Source organism: Mycteria americana, chromosome 2 (assembly GCF_035582795.1).
Source record: "Mycteria americana isolate JAX WOST 10 ecotype Jacksonville Zoo and Gardens chromosome 2, USCA_MyAme_1.0, whole genome shotgun sequence".
Taxonomy (NCBI): domain Eukaryota; kingdom Metazoa; phylum Chordata; class Aves; order Ciconiiformes; family Ciconiidae; genus Mycteria; species Mycteria americana.
Genome location: NC_134366.1, coordinates 25785471 through 25801026, shown reverse-complemented (window position 1 = coordinate 25801026; position 15556 = coordinate 25785471). Strand labels below are relative to the sequence as shown.

Here is a 15556-nt window from a genome sequence, read left to right as displayed (position 1 = left end):
TGAGGCAACGTATTCAGTGTCTGGGGGAAGGGAGGCGACTTGATCATATCTCTGCCTTGCACATCTGAACTTAGGTCTGCCAGGCAGGACCAAGTGTGACCTGCAATCAGCAGAGGGCTACCACCACCTTTTGCTGTGAAGTTCTGCTCTTCCCTGTTCATTGACATGACCGCTGACATTATTCCACAACTTATCCCTTGCCAGGTGCTCTTCGGATCACTCCTTGTGAGGAAGAGTCAAAAATAACCAATAATGCCTCCAAGCAGAAGGAAGAACTGAGTTCACTGAAGAGAGCTATAAAAATCAGGGAGAATTACAGGAAGTTGAGAAATGAGAACTGTATTTCAGGAAATTCCTATGCACCTACTTTAACACGAGACGTCCCCAGCAAGTCTGTGTGAGTCAGCATAGGAGAAGATTACCAAAAGCGTACATTTAGCTAGAGCTCTAACCAGCAGCATACTGGAATATGAAGCATTAACATCATTTACATAAGCAAATACTGGGATCATAGGAGATAGCATGGATGCAGTAGAGTACCAGCCCTCTGGAAAAGAACAAGTTGCCAATAATGCAGTCTCAAAAAAAGTCTGCTTCAAAATTTGGGAAACAAAGGAAATAAAACCCTTCAGTTTTAATAGAAAAGAAGTACATAAAGCATTAACAGAAATTAGTAATAGTTTCTAAGAGGAACAAGATAAGAACAGCAGAGATGGGGAGAGAGTTAATACCACAAAAAAACTTAAGGAAAGACTTTCAAAAAAAGTCATTTAAATTGACAGGTGTGGTGCCAAACAATAATCAGGCATCACGCACAAGTAAACACGGTGCAAACCGCTCCATCCATCCGTAATGATTGTAAAAGTTTTATGGTAAGAACTCCTTGTTATGAACTCATCTGGAACACATCGAAGACATCTTTGGCAGCAGCTATATAATGCCAGGCGATGATGAAAAAGCAAATTTCTTTTTGCTACAGATGGTTACATTTTAAAATGTAACCTTTTCTAAAAAGGACAGTCCTCTGGAGGCATGACATCTTATCCGTTAAATTCACATGGGTTAAACAAAGCTCATCTACAGAAAATGAATCTCTGTCATTTCTTCTTAGAAGTTTGACAGAATTCAGTCAGACTTCTGTAGGGAGGACAGAAGATGTCCAGAAGATAGAGCAAAACAAAAAAGAAAGAAAAGAACAAAGAAAAGGCAATCCACCTTTTGAATTATTTTACGCCAACTAAGATTTGAAGTGTTACATCCATTCTGCTTAGATCTGTAGTCTTCAACTCAAAGGTCACATTATTATGGATTTTTCTTGCCAAAGCATAACAGAAATAGTTTTTCAATAATTCTGAAGGTCTTTAGGGGGGAAATCTGTTCTGGGCATTATTCATGAAAGATATGACATTTTATTTATCTAGTTTCTTTCAAAATACTTGAGAACAAAACAACGATGATGTATCGCCAAACCCTTCTCAGTTGTTTCTCTCTCTTCTCTCTCTCTCTCACACACACAGTTTGACATGGAAATAAATGTTATTTTTACTACTTGATTTTAGAAAGAGAATTTAAAAATGTAAACAATATCTGTCAACTCTGATTTCTTTCTCTAAAACGTAAATCTGAAAGTCAAAAAGGCAATTCATGTGGTTTCCTAAACTTCATGGGAAAGAATTCCTCCTCGGAAATAAGCAACCCTCTACAAAATTTGCAGCTCAAACATTATAGTAGCTGTAATGCCATACCAGGATCAGGACAGGAAAATGCTTAGAAATCCCGTAAGATACCCTAGCTAATATCTGAGAGGAATTTCAAAATATATTATTTTTCAAGTTTATTTTCTTATTCTATGTTACATGTAACACTACAAATATACATGGGAAACACCTTTAATAGCAGCCATGAGCTTTTTGTTTGGTTTCCAAGTAATCAATTCCTTCTTAAGCAAGAAAACATTTGCTGTTATTAATTTCACCGTTTGGTACGTGTGCAGGTGTCAGGACTGTGGACTTACAGAGCTGGGGCTGGAGTGCCGCCTGACTTTAGGTGATTCCTTCCCTGCAGATGAAGTTTTGAAGTTAATGCAAGCGTTGTTCTCTGAATGAACCCTCTTCACTTGATTAGTTGGTTTCTCAAATGGATCAAAACTACTCTGCGTCCTCTGAACCCGGACTTTTTTATCCTCAGGAATTGTATCCAGAGGTTTGATCACTGAATCCATTCCCTGGCAGTTCCGTGTAGACATCTTTGTGACGCATATCTGAAAGGAAAAAACAGCATTTATTGACTCTGACAGGCTTAAAGTCCATGTCAATCCATACCTCAGCCAGCATCAAAAAAGACACTGGACTTCATCTTCTATTTCTACATTAAAATTGCAAACAGCACATGCATTTTACATAGGACACACACACCACAGTCATAACAATAAAAAGCCTGTCTTTGTACAGTGTACTAAAAGATCCTGACAAAGAAAGATGAAAGAGGAACATACATAAAATCATACATGTGTTTTCTCGTACAATGTGTTCCTAGCAAAAATGCCACTTCACTCCTTTCTCCAATCTAGCCACCGATATCCACAAACAGTATTGATTTCCATTTGTTTAAAATTGGATGAGACTAAACTTAAATAAATGATGGTAGTCTGTGCGGGCACTTTAGGGCTGGCCTGCCGAAGATCCAATACCGGTATATTACTGTATTTTTAAATAATGCTTATAGAGTGTTGTTATTATTATTACCACCATATGTCTCAGAAAATCAAATCAGTAAATCAATTCCCAGGCACTGAAATGTGAGACTGCAGCTCAATGGCACACTAAAGCACAGAAGTTCAATTCCTTGTTACTGTGAAGTATGACCCTGCCAAGCCCCGAAGACTGCAACTTGCTGCTTAAGCTACCAAAATACGCTATTGCTAGGTCAAAAGAACTAAATGAGCAGAACAGTGAGTTTGGATTCTCCAGTCATGTACATTTATGGTTTTAATTTTAATACATTCCAACGTATAAGACATTTTTTAAAATCACACAGTTGGTGGGGGTTGTATTCAAGGCCTCAGCTTCTGTTTTCACCCATAAGAGACTCGACTTTTGCTTGAGAAGAAAGGAAATAATTTTAGCTTTCAGGCTGCAGGGAAAAGCTATGAAGTGTGAGGCAAGAAGACCCAAGAGGCTCCTTAAATCACAAGAATCTACAATGTACTTTTTCCATTATATTCTCAAGTATTTAAGGATAGACAGTGTTAATTTGCTATCAACCGTACTGTTCAAATACATACAAAGAAGCATAATGTTCCATTCAAGCACCTACAATCTAAGCATTTCTGAAAATTTGCTGTTGTAAAATAGTTAACATGAAAAAAATAAAAAGAAATATTTACCATTACCATTTAATCAGGACTCTTCCCCCATAACCCAAAGTGTCTCCAATACAAACTTCTCCAATAAATTATTCTTTGCCATTTCCCCGGAGGAATTCTGTGCCTTGAAATCCAACTTATTTCAATTGTTTATAGAAATACTGGGTGACTATACCTTGTGTTTTTTATGTTTTGTGGTTTTGGTGATGCACTGTAACAGTAGATCAAAGATTTCTTTTGTACATTAAAAATTTAAAGTACATTTCCTGCCCAGTACCATCTGGCCAAACAATCATCCACCAGGTCAACTCTAATGAAGGATGTTACCAGCATTAGAAACCAGGCTTCACAAGGGTTCACTTCTTCTCATTAAAATGGTTTCTCCAAGACTAAAAATTAACCAAGTTTTAACTGAGAAAAGGAACAGCACCCCTTAATTCCGAATGATAATTCCCTCTCAGGCCAAAATTAAGGCAATTATGTAATTTTGGTCTATTACTTCAGAGAGAAAAGATATATTACTTCAGAGAGAAAAGATAAAGAGCTGCTGCACAAAGAATTTTTAATTAGCCTTCTTGTAAAATTAATTGGCTTCTTTTCCCTAAAACAACTTATATGCACAGACATGCACCCACGTACTTCCCACTGTTCTTTCCAGATCCGTGTTCTTGCGACGCTTGCTACCAACAAAGATGTTTTAACATAATGTAAACTGAAATTACTCTTAAAATAGCAGCGCTTCCATTTTGCTTAATCAACATGGATGCAAATAAATCAGTAAGTATTTCTCAGCCTATGGAATCCTATGATCTAGAAAACAGGGGCAGGAGATAGGGAGGAAAGGTTCAAAAGCTGTACTTGTCGTCCTTTCAAATTACCAAAGGCCACCTGCAGCTGGTTAAAATGTTTGGAATCCACAGCTATAAACATACTATAGACAATAATGCCATGAGTGCTGCTTGTAGTTTCTTTTTCCACTGGAAAATCTCCATGTCTAGCTCTAACATGGGCCAAGTAAGCATGGCATCAAAAAAAAAAAAAAAATGCAAGACATCTGTTACTATTGATCATCTCTACTGGAAGCAGTAATAGTTTGGACTTAGATATTAAAAGGGGACACTTTCACCTTCAGGTCACTTGACTGAATCTGGAGTAGGATAAAAATCCCCACAATCATCTTCTAATAGCCAACTTCAAACTTGCAAATGACTAAAACCAAGATGTACACCAACTACGCCCCTGCTCAGAAGTCAAACACCTCAGTGGATGCACAAGCTGAACACCAGTGTCACTAGTGGAAAAGTCTGAAGACCGCAGAGAAGTGCAAAAGCAGAGGCCCCTCCCCACGTTCCTCTGCCCGCTCTGCAACTGCAGCGCTTCTGCCAGCACTGCCAAGGGGTTTCATTCATCACTTCTCTCTCACCTATATCAATAGTTCCCTAGCAGAAATAAAACAGTCTCTCCAAGTGGCCGCTGACCACAGCGCACTGTGAAGCCCACAGAGCTGAGCTTATGCTGTTGTTGATGGGTACACATTTCCAATCTGTCTACCCTCCCTATAAAACTCTGAAGAGAAACAATATTTAAGCAGTTGTTTTACATTCTGTCATTGATAGGCCAAGTCCAACTTCACGCTGAAACTCTGCTCTGTCAAATCTGAAAGCAGCAGGTCTAAAACATCAGTACTGAGCACTGGGTATAACTTCAAAATTATGCAGCTTAAGGTTGTAGTAAACTCATTGGTAATTTCAGGTTTCCCTCCATCAGCAAGAGCTAAGCTACCACTATAGCTTTGCTTTTGCCCCTGGGCAGCGGGCATGCTGACCTGCCACTCCTGTGCTCCAGCTAACAGTAGAACTTATTCTACAGTGATTTATCATGCAAAAAAGCAACAGTATACTGAGCAAGACTGATTCATAACACATTTTTGAGATCTTCCTGTGCATACAAATGATCTTAGATTTCACCAGCATGACCAGATTGCTTTTAGGAAAAGTACAGGTTTGAATTTTTCTATTACACTAATTAAGTCTTTTAAGTATCATTTTTCCCTTGTACTGCATAACAAAAGTAATTCTTGTAAATTTCAGCCTCTCAAATGATATATATGAATACCTAGCATCAGAAGCTCTTAGACCTGCCAACCACTGTCTACCACCTGGTAGTTCCTTGCTGGTAGTCAGGAGAAGCCTAACCTACCCTCTTATTTCCAGTTTTCTTTTTGCGTAAGAGAGTAAGGACCATTTTCCAGTTAAAGCATAGTATTTGTCACAAAGGACACAGCTTCATTTTCAGCCTCTTTTAGATGCTCCCATGTGATCCTCTGAGCTAGTCAGAATTTTTATTTGAGTCCATTTTGCCATCTGTAAGACAGGACCTTTCTTTTTACCCCATTTCATCTGTTTTAGCTCCATAAGCCATAGGTTCTTCAGAGTGAGGACTATTCTTTTACTAACTCTACATGCAGAACAACCCTCATGCACTCCAATGAAGATGACAATCCAGAAAGTAGTGGAAACTATCTCTTGCCAGTGCAGCCTCAAAACTGGATGATTTTGTTGAACATCTGCTTTAGCTACATTACCAGAATAAAAAACAAAGTTAAATAATTGTAAGAGCTCATGACATATAAGAAGTCAATCTATGTGATTCACCACCCCTTCTTGCCCTTGCTGTATAAATCAATGTAATGCTGTACTTAAAACAGTGGAGTCCAGACACCCATTGAGATGCTGTAAATGCCAGCACAGTCTAAAACTGGTGCTACATGAAGATGTGATCAATGGCACTGTAACTATTACAAGTACTTTCCCCAAATCTATGTAGAGACAGTACAGGTGATATTTTGGTTTGTCACACACAAGATGACAATTATGCTTTATAAAATGCAATCAAGAGAAAAAGGAGGCAAGAACTTTTCAGTATGAATGGAATATCCATTTAAAGGATATCCAAAAAGAAACTTCGGTCTAGCAGACAGCATGAGCCATTAAGCAGTTTTAGTTACTGTTTCTTTAACAAAAGTCATCATACAAGTAAACATTAAGGTATGTCAACACTTTAACCGATTCTTTCCCCTTCAGGAGTTACTGCTGTGATTTGGCACTTCTCCCATCACAAACTACATTCAAAGCATAACTTTCAGAAGTATAAACTATTTCAGAAACTATTTAGCTTTTAAAAGTGGTGCAATGAAATCACAGTTATCACTTTCAGAAGAGGTATTCCTGCCAGCAGATCTCGTAACTATGGGGAGCAGAGGAATGGGACCTTTGCTTATGCTTTCTCTCATCTTTATAGGAAACAGGATTTAAAAATAGGCCAATCAACTCAATACATTGAACAACTATAGATTATTACAAGTGGAACAGGCAATACGCCAAAAAACTCTGTCACGTAAGGATCGTTCAAGTAGACATTACTGTCCTTCCAAACCTTGTATCAGATAGTAAAGGCTCAATGAAGTCACCGGCCAATTCACCACCTCTGACTTTGAGCATGTTAGGTGACCTCAGACATGAAACATAAGAGAGGGTACGGCTGCTTTCTGCCACCTAAGTTCCCACCTGGCAGGAATCCCAACGGTACCTCGGAGAAGCACGCTGAAAAACAGATGTGGCAAAAACAGCAGCAGAGGGGCAGGGACAAGGGACAGATGACTATATATATATTTCCTACACAGAAAAAAGGTAAAACAAAACAATGGCAATGGTATGTATGGTATTCACACCACAGAACTTTACATGTAGGACATTCATCCCCCAAGTCTCTGCTTCGGTTCCAAGATGAAAGTCCTGGACAACCTAAACTAGACTCCAACACCCAATATCCCTTTGGAAGGAGTCTTGCTCTTCTCCACAGGGAACAGAGTGGTTCTACAGAAACTCATTTTTTGTGTTTGAAGTTACTGTTTGGAAAAGCACTTCCAAAGCAGCACTCGGAAACTGTCCAGGGACTTGGTGTCCTTGTGGGAAAGGATTTAATCTGAAAATAGCAATGACTGTTCCTACCCAGCAAGGTAAAAGTATTAGTAGTTGAAAGTCCCTGACCCCAGCCATGGAGAAAAGATGCCTGTCAGCCCAGGTGTGGTCCAACAGAAGCACCTCTCCATGAACACCCTGCCCATTACATTTCTCACATAAGGATCATTAATGTTAAATATACAATCGTATTTCCCCAAGTTGTTTCACACTCTGCTGCCAAACAGTATGCCAATACACCAAGTAGTCACCAGAGCAGCCACTGGTATCTCATCCATGCTCCACACCCTCATGACTGAAATAAATCCACTTTTTAAATTTGCTCACAATTATTTACTCAGTCTCAACTAAAAAGGTAAGACGAAAAGAGAGATGATGAGACAGAAGTCATTTTGCCGCTTAAAACCTACAGCACAACCAGCACAAACAGCCACTTCACAGTTGCCTGAAGAGCTCTTCTCTACTTTTCAAAGAAATAGCAAGGGGAAGATTTATCTAGAAAAACAGAATATTCATCTCAATTCCAGCATTACTTGAGCTACCACAGATTCTGGCAACGTAAAGCAAAAAAGCAGCCCCATAAAATTTAGTGCAGTTTGGTATGAGAAGTTATTTTAGTGCTTCTCTGTGTGTTTTTATTTATTTAAAGTAAAAGAACTATTACCACACACCCAGAACATTAGAAAGGGCACTTCAAAATTCCTAATCTTAGAACCACAAAAAAGCATAACACAGTTCATACTTTGCAACTTTTCTAGTTGCTGATCAGAATCAGAAGACAATGCATGGCAGACAACAAAACAGCTTGGATAGTCTTTTTTCCCCTCTCATCCTACTCAGTCTCACAATCAATTTGAGAAGATCCCAAGACTGCTCTAGGATAAACAAACTTAGTCATCATTACATCAGTAAGAATCACTGGGCTACAGTTTCCTACAGCCCCCACCCTAACATCACAGTATTTATCATATCTCAAGACATAATGTCTGCAAATAGCCAGATTTTTCCCATAAAGATTACCACTGAAGTTAAGAGACTGAAATAATAAGAACTGTATTTTTGTTCCGTGCATAAAGTCTAAAATAAACCCCATTAAATAAATAAAAATCAGTATAACCATTCATGGAACCATTTCTAAATAAAGATGTCTCTTTGAATCACCTTATATCATTTCAAACAATACTCTTTAATCTGCATTTGGGATTAATGTAAAAAAAATGGTTTATCAGGTTTAGTTATTGTGATGCAGTTTCAATGCAAGATTTTTTTCACTTCATCACTGTCAGCAAAATTAAGAAGTCCCAAACAAACAGGATTCTTAGAATTAAAGGGTGCTGGATTAACTCATTTACTGCTTAAAGTAATATATCATTTAAAGAGCAAGAGTGATCAGTTAAAACATGTAAGTAATTTATAGTCTTCATGGTTCATGAATTTTAAAACAGTCATGAATGTCCCCTGAAATAATCACCTGTTAGGGTACTTAGTAAAAGATAGGCTGTCCCATATCAGCGGAATTTATTCATATGAATAAAGATATCCTCAATAACAAAGAACAATCACCTTTGGCACGACCAGACATCCTACCACACAGAAGAAAAAAAAAATAAAAATGTTTGTATAGCGTAAAGACGTACTACTCTGAAGCTCATTACATCTTTTAGGAAGATGTATTATACCTGGTTGTTAATTCCTGCATGTAACATCCTACAAATGTTTACTATGGTCATCCAATACCTACGGACTTATGTAAAATATTAAAAAATTGTCATTCATCTACTATTCTGTATTGGTCATTGCTACTGTGTACATCCTGGGAAAAAGTGGTCAGTTGGGTAAACACCAGAGCAAACATCCAAAATTCTTACTGAAAAATCAGAACAAAACACCTGAATTGTCCATTTGTACTGTTCCAAGAGAAGTAGTATGAAAGGACACAGTATAGGGAAATCCAAGACCTAGCACCCACAATGCAAAAATAAATAAATTACTGAGTGACTTGGGGCAAGGAAGTCACTTAACCTCTCCACAATTCCATTTTTCTGCTTATAATAGCGATCCTGCCCCTATCACAAGCAGAAAGTGGGAGCACTAATTAATTTTGTAAAGCACTTGGGCTTTTTTAAGCGAAATCTTACGAAGATACAGATTCTAATTTGTAGAGCCAAAGCCCTCTGGAAGGTAGCACGACAATCTCATTATTACAGAGAATAAGATTTAACACTTGCATTTAGCTGACAGATGTATAAAGAAAAAATCATAAATAGCCAAGTGACTACTAACCTAACAGCTGAATTGCTGAGAGCATAAGGCCAGCATTCATTTTCACTGAAAAAAATCCTATCTGGATATGAGTTTTCATTATCTCTCATAAGCATGTTATTTTCTATCGTGCCTTGGTACCATGGCAATTGAGAACTACACAAGTCATCTGCAGATTCTGGCAGCACTGGAATTTGACATTTGCTACTTATAAAACACAATTTGGGAATGTTCTGGAGTATTATAAGCAGCTTTGTTCAAAATAAAAATGCAACTGCCTGGAGAATCACTCTCTTCGGAGAACAAAGCAGTAGGGCGGCTCTTTCTTTTTATAACCACAGGTCTTGTCTGCTGCTTCTCGGCCCAGCTGGTAGCACTTTCCATTGTCCCTGAGAAGAGAGGGTCAGCAAAAGACTGCTGCACCCACAAGCAGAAACATGAACAGGTCGAGAAGAGAGTTCAGTTGGTGAGAAAGCTACAATACGGGAAAAGATCAAGGAAGAACAAGTGACGAGATAAGGGAGCGAATAAAATTGTGAAAGGGGAAGTAGAGCATGTAATGCTGCACAACATCACCAGTGAGTTCATACTGGAACTACCAGCACAATCAGGCCCAAACCTGAAAGAGGTCCTTCGACACTCACCCTTCCTTGTAATCACCAGCACCAGCTCTTTGGTTTGAACATTTGATGGGCACAGCTAAAAAGAGCAGCGAGAGAACTTGAGTAAGATAGAAAAATAAAGGGAGGAAAAACAAAGGAGAGAAATAGAGTAACGGTCACACAGGCAAAGAAGATGTGAGGAAAAAATTATTGTAAAATAAGACACATTTCTTTTCCTGTCCTGATGGCCTGTCGTTTCTCTGTGGTAACCTCTGGGGGTAACAGGCTCAACTGTGTCCCAGAACTATAATTCATATTCTTGGGTAGTATTTGTTTAACTTTATTTGAACACAGAGATTGCTAGCAATGCTAGCTACGAACTAGGAAATGCAACTGAAAACAGAGCTTGGAGACTGAAAATGGTATCCGGGGATATGGTATGCTCCTTGCTGTACCTAGCACAAAATTACTCATACATCTCCCACAGCCCATCTCAAAGGCACTCTCCCAAAATAGTCGTTTTATTTCTGAAGTCAAAGCTGATGTTAAACCAACTGTCTTTGTCATATGGAAGAAGGCAAATATAAAAAGGTCACTGAAGTGCCAGATGGAAGAATTTTTGAACTGGAAGCTCTGACATTAATTCTCTCTGTTTGTCTGAAACACTGAACTCAGTAAGCAGATTAAATGTCTGTGCTGAATTGCCAAGTGAGAAACAAGTCACTTTCACAGAAAGGCCAACTGATCAGACCTGAAGTAGGAATCCCAAGATCATACAAATCTGAAAAGAAGTTTAAATACCTGAATCAAGGAAAAATAAAGTATTGTGCTGGAAGTTATTATGGGCAGTGCTTACACAACTCCTTCTTCTCCTTCTCCCCCGTACCCTACCAAACCTGCAATATAGCACATATTTATTCTGCTAAATTAATACCTAAAAATTAGCATAATTACTGAATCAAGCACAATCCTGGGAGTCAGGAGTTACTGCACATGATTGTATGTCCCTTGGACATGGCAAGGTGGAGCTGAGCGCTTCTAAAATTAGTATTTTTTTCTGTTTATAGCACAGTTTAACTTCAAAAAAGTGAGTTTTCAGTCCATTAAAGTTGATGTTCCTCTCCACGCAGGGAAAAAAGGTCTGATTTTTAAGAGAACACAGATTAGACTTTAGATATATAAAAGCCTACATATGTCCTCAAAACAAAATCCTGCTCTGCAACAACCGTCATCAGGAGGAGTCACCTAAGGACAGGGTCTCAGCTAAAGGTCATGCAGAAGTCCTGACAGCCTGTGACATACATGAAAAGAGACAGAAACTCAGCGGAGCTGATCTAAAGGCGGGTTTTGCTCTATTTCTGTACTTATGCCCCAAAATACAGTAACTGTGTTAGCATTAAAGCCTAGCAAATAAATTCTTCCTTTTACTTGTGCGATGCCACAAAGTGGTATATAATAGGCATTCAAGCTTTTCCTGCAATTACAACCAGGCTGCTGCTTCCATTAACCTGGTTCAAGACTCGCTGCATCCAAAAGCAGGAGAGTCGTTCCTCCAATAAACCAAGCAGGAGGACACAGGAGCGGATCAGCAGAGGTGTCGGCGTGGGAGAGGCAGCTTCCAGCGCCAGGCACAAGCCAATGACTCCTTGGTAACCAGCAGAGCAGTGGAGAAAGTGTCTGAACATAAACGCTCTCCCATGAAATTGTGACAGGTGGTTTCTATACTCTTTTACTTAGTTACCCATTTGTATCTGTTGTCTATCCTCCTCTGTAACCATATGAACAGCATTTAAAAATAAAGATTAAAAAAATATTTTCAATCCCTTTCCCATATCAGCCTCCTGCTCCAACAGATGGTTACATGTGCCAGTACAAGTTTATACAGTTTTTTTTTTTCCCATAAGTGCATTATTAGTAGTTTTGAACGAACATTATATTAAGTCTTTCTGAGTTTACAGGTTTATAATTTTATTCTATCCTCCAACACTCCCCCCAATCATGAAGTTATCAAAGGCGTATCCATAAATGCAGTAAGTCTTCCCACTACCACGTTCAAGTGTGAGAAATCTTGAGAGACTTGACAGCAAAATGCCTATTCTTGCTAAATTCTGAGGCTGTCAGTAAGGTTTTTAAGAAAATAAATGGTAAACAACTCCATGCCTTGAAAATAGGTTCTGTCCTGGTTTCAGCTGAGACAGAGTTAATTTTCTTCGTAGCGGCTGGTATGGGGCTATGTTTTGGATTTGTGCTGAAGACAGTGTTGATAATACAGAGATGTTTTAGTTGTTGCTGTACTAGTCAAGGACTTTTCAGCTTCCCGTGCTCTGCCAGGTGCAGAAGAAGCTGGGAGGGGACACAGCCAGGATAGTTGATCCAAACTGACCAAAGGGCTATTCCATACCACATGACGTCATGCTCAGTATATAAAGCTGGGGAAGAAGAAGGAAGGGGGGACATTTGGAGCGATGGCATTTGTCTTCCCAAGTAACCATTACGCGTGATGGAGCCCTGCTTTCCTGGAGATGGCTGAACACCTGCCTGCCCCTGGGAAGTAGCGAAGGAATTCCTTGCTTTGCTTTGCTTGCGTGCGCGGCTTTTGCTTTCCCTATTAAACTGTTTTTATCTCAACCCTCAAGTTTTCTTACTTTTGCTCTTCCGATTCTCTCCCCCATCCCACCGAGGGGGAGTGAGCGAGCGGCTGCGTGGTGCTTAGCTGCCGGCTGGGGTTAAACCACGACATACCTAGTTCCTTTAGGCTCCTTTGCCTATCCCTAGCAAGTCTCTTGATTCTTTCACAGGTATCATCAAGTACTTCTGATGCAAATTAAAACAAGAATTGTTCTCCTACAAGCAGCAACTGCAACAAAAATACTGCTATTGGTCAGATCTGGTCGTGCAACTGACAGTATAAGACTTAAGCCCAACTACTCAGCTAAGAAGTCAACTAAATTCTTTTATCTGGTGAGCCTGAAGTCAGATGAAAGCAATGAGATATGATGAGATAAAAACTTAATTTACAATTACAATGAACCAGAGAGTTTGCTTCAGACTGAAAAGTTAGACAAAGATAGTTTAAGAACTCAAAACTGACCTTCACATATATGCTGAAGACCACCTTTCTTATAAGAAGAACAGAGGAAGGGGACAGGTTACACAGTCACCTTTGCAAAATATATGCATTTGCAGGTGCAAAGGTTCTACAGCCATCTTCTGTCAGGTATGACAACAACCTTCATTGCACTGAAGCAGCATACTGTACCGTCCTTTACAAATCAATGGGATTCTCACATTATCTTCAGCAGATGCTTAAAAAGTGCTTCCCAAGAAATAATTCAAGATTAGAATGGTAAATTAGTTTGTCTCTTCTTCCTTCATTCAGACGAATTCCTTTATTAAGAAACCACAAAAACTTACTTCATTCCCTTCCCTCTTTTCTGCATTTTTTCTTCTTTCCTTTCCTCCCTTCTCTTCCAAAGTTCCTTTTTTACTACCGTTAGCAAAGGCTAGAGGAAAAACTAGGTAATGAGAGTTCTTTATTTCATTCTGCTAATGCATTTCAAAGTTTACTAGTACCAAGAGAGAAATCTCTCTGGCTCTCAGGTGCTTCATCCCCGAGGTCAACAACCCTACAGCTTGAGAAATGCATCCAAGGCAGATCAATGTCACAAGGAAAGACAAGCTCTCTGAGCGATTTTAGATCTGCTCCTTTACATATTACTTCCAAACCACTGAATTTGACAAGGTATCCTCCATCAAATCAGCACAGTATAAAGGTATAGATAGAAAAAGAGCTTCAACTTTGTCATTATTCTCTTGTGCAAGTACTCTCTAGAGATTTGAATAACCTATATTCCAGCTCAGTCTCCCAGAAATCTTAGTAACAGCCATCCACGACCTTTCTGCCATTGTTTTTCATGAAAAAAAGTTTGAGAGTTCAGACGAGGATGACAAGTCCAGCTTCACAAACAATTAAATGAAGAGAGTCCTCATCTGTGTTTGGATCTCATATGCACCTGACTTCTTTCTTTTAACTTGTTCTTTTTTCTTTTTTTTTTACTCAGATAAATGACCTGGTTACAGAATTGTATAAAACTTGAATGAAAAGTCTTAAAGGAATTTTCTAGCAGCTACTGCAGGTTTGTCAGACTTGCAGTAGCACAATAACTTTCAAAGCAAAAAGGTGTAAGGAAGTATAATGAAACTTGCTTCTCAGTACATAATGTGCTACGCTGGAAAAAAATGGCAGAACCTCTGCAAACATACCATGGTCCATAACTCAGAATTTTGTCGGGGGGCATAATGAAAATTACAGCATCTAAAGTTATTCAGAATATGAAGAACGTTCCAGTGTATCTTTTCATGCAAAGACACATAAAACTTAAGATGGAGAGGTTTCAAACTGATAGTGAGAAGAGTTCATCATAAGAAGGAATACTGTAATTTTATAAGACAAATTCTCTGAACAGCATACAGATAATGCTCAATTTTCAAAAAACTAGGTATTTCAACAGAGAAGTGAAAATCACTGCTGCTGCTTTGATGTGTTCAAGCAAAAACATGTTCTGCAGTAGACATGACTGTGCTCAAATCAATTCTAAAGAAAAAGCTATAACAGTACAAAACAGCCAAGCCTTCTGCAGTTGGTGGCAATTTGCACCTCCAAAGCTGTGAGTTCATCTTGAATCACTTTTGACGAACAACAAATCCCGAGAACCAAATTGGTCAAAAATCACATCTACCATTAAAGCTAGAACATCAGTGAGAAGTCCTCCATCCTTACAGTACATTAAGTTTCTCATGAAAACATTTCACAAAACTGAGACTGACTGTAGATATTTTGCATGGCTTTTCCTGCACAGCTGCCTACCAGCAGTATAATCACATCTTATAATTATATAATTTTATGTATCTGGACTAATTTGCCAAATACAGGGAATTCTTTGCCAACTTGAAAGTTATGGGTGGTGGTTCCACTGCTTTCCCAGGCAGCAGCAAAACCAACCACCCCCATCATTAAATTGTAGAACTTTCCGGGGCAACTCTTCTGCACAACATTAAAATAACATTTCTATAGCCGATATTTATCAACGGAACCCATTTGTTCATTAGAAAGCCCACTATTTACAGTGAAGTCTGGGCAAGCATATTTTACACATATTCTCTACAGGTTTAAATACATTTTCCTTGCACTTACACAAAGATATAATAAACTGAGAGAGAACATACTCAAACGTACTAAGCCTGTAGACTGAAAAGCATCAGAAATTAATTAAATGCAGCTGAGCTTTCACAATACATAAACAGGCATTATGTTTTTTTCTAGTGGTTTTATTTCCTCACTGCTCACT

The 15556-nt window shown here is 38.8% G+C and overlaps 1 protein-coding gene across 7 annotated transcripts in view; it reads right to left on the bottom strand.

Annotated features, from left to right (window-relative positions):
• Positions 1-15556, bottom strand: part of CDK14 (cyclin dependent kinase 14) — a 357378-nt gene that overhangs the window by 268362 nt on the left and 73460 nt on the right. For all 7 annotated transcript variants that reach the window (XR_012774172.1, XR_012774170.1, XR_012774171.1 and 4 more), the window contains one exon: positions 2015-2260. Coding sequence is in view for 4 of the 7 variants with exons in the window: in XM_075492799.1 (XP_075348914.1) it covers positions 2015-2260 (246 nt within the window). In the remaining 3 variants the exon portion in view is untranslated. The remainder of the gene's footprint in view (positions 1-2014; positions 2261-15556) is intronic.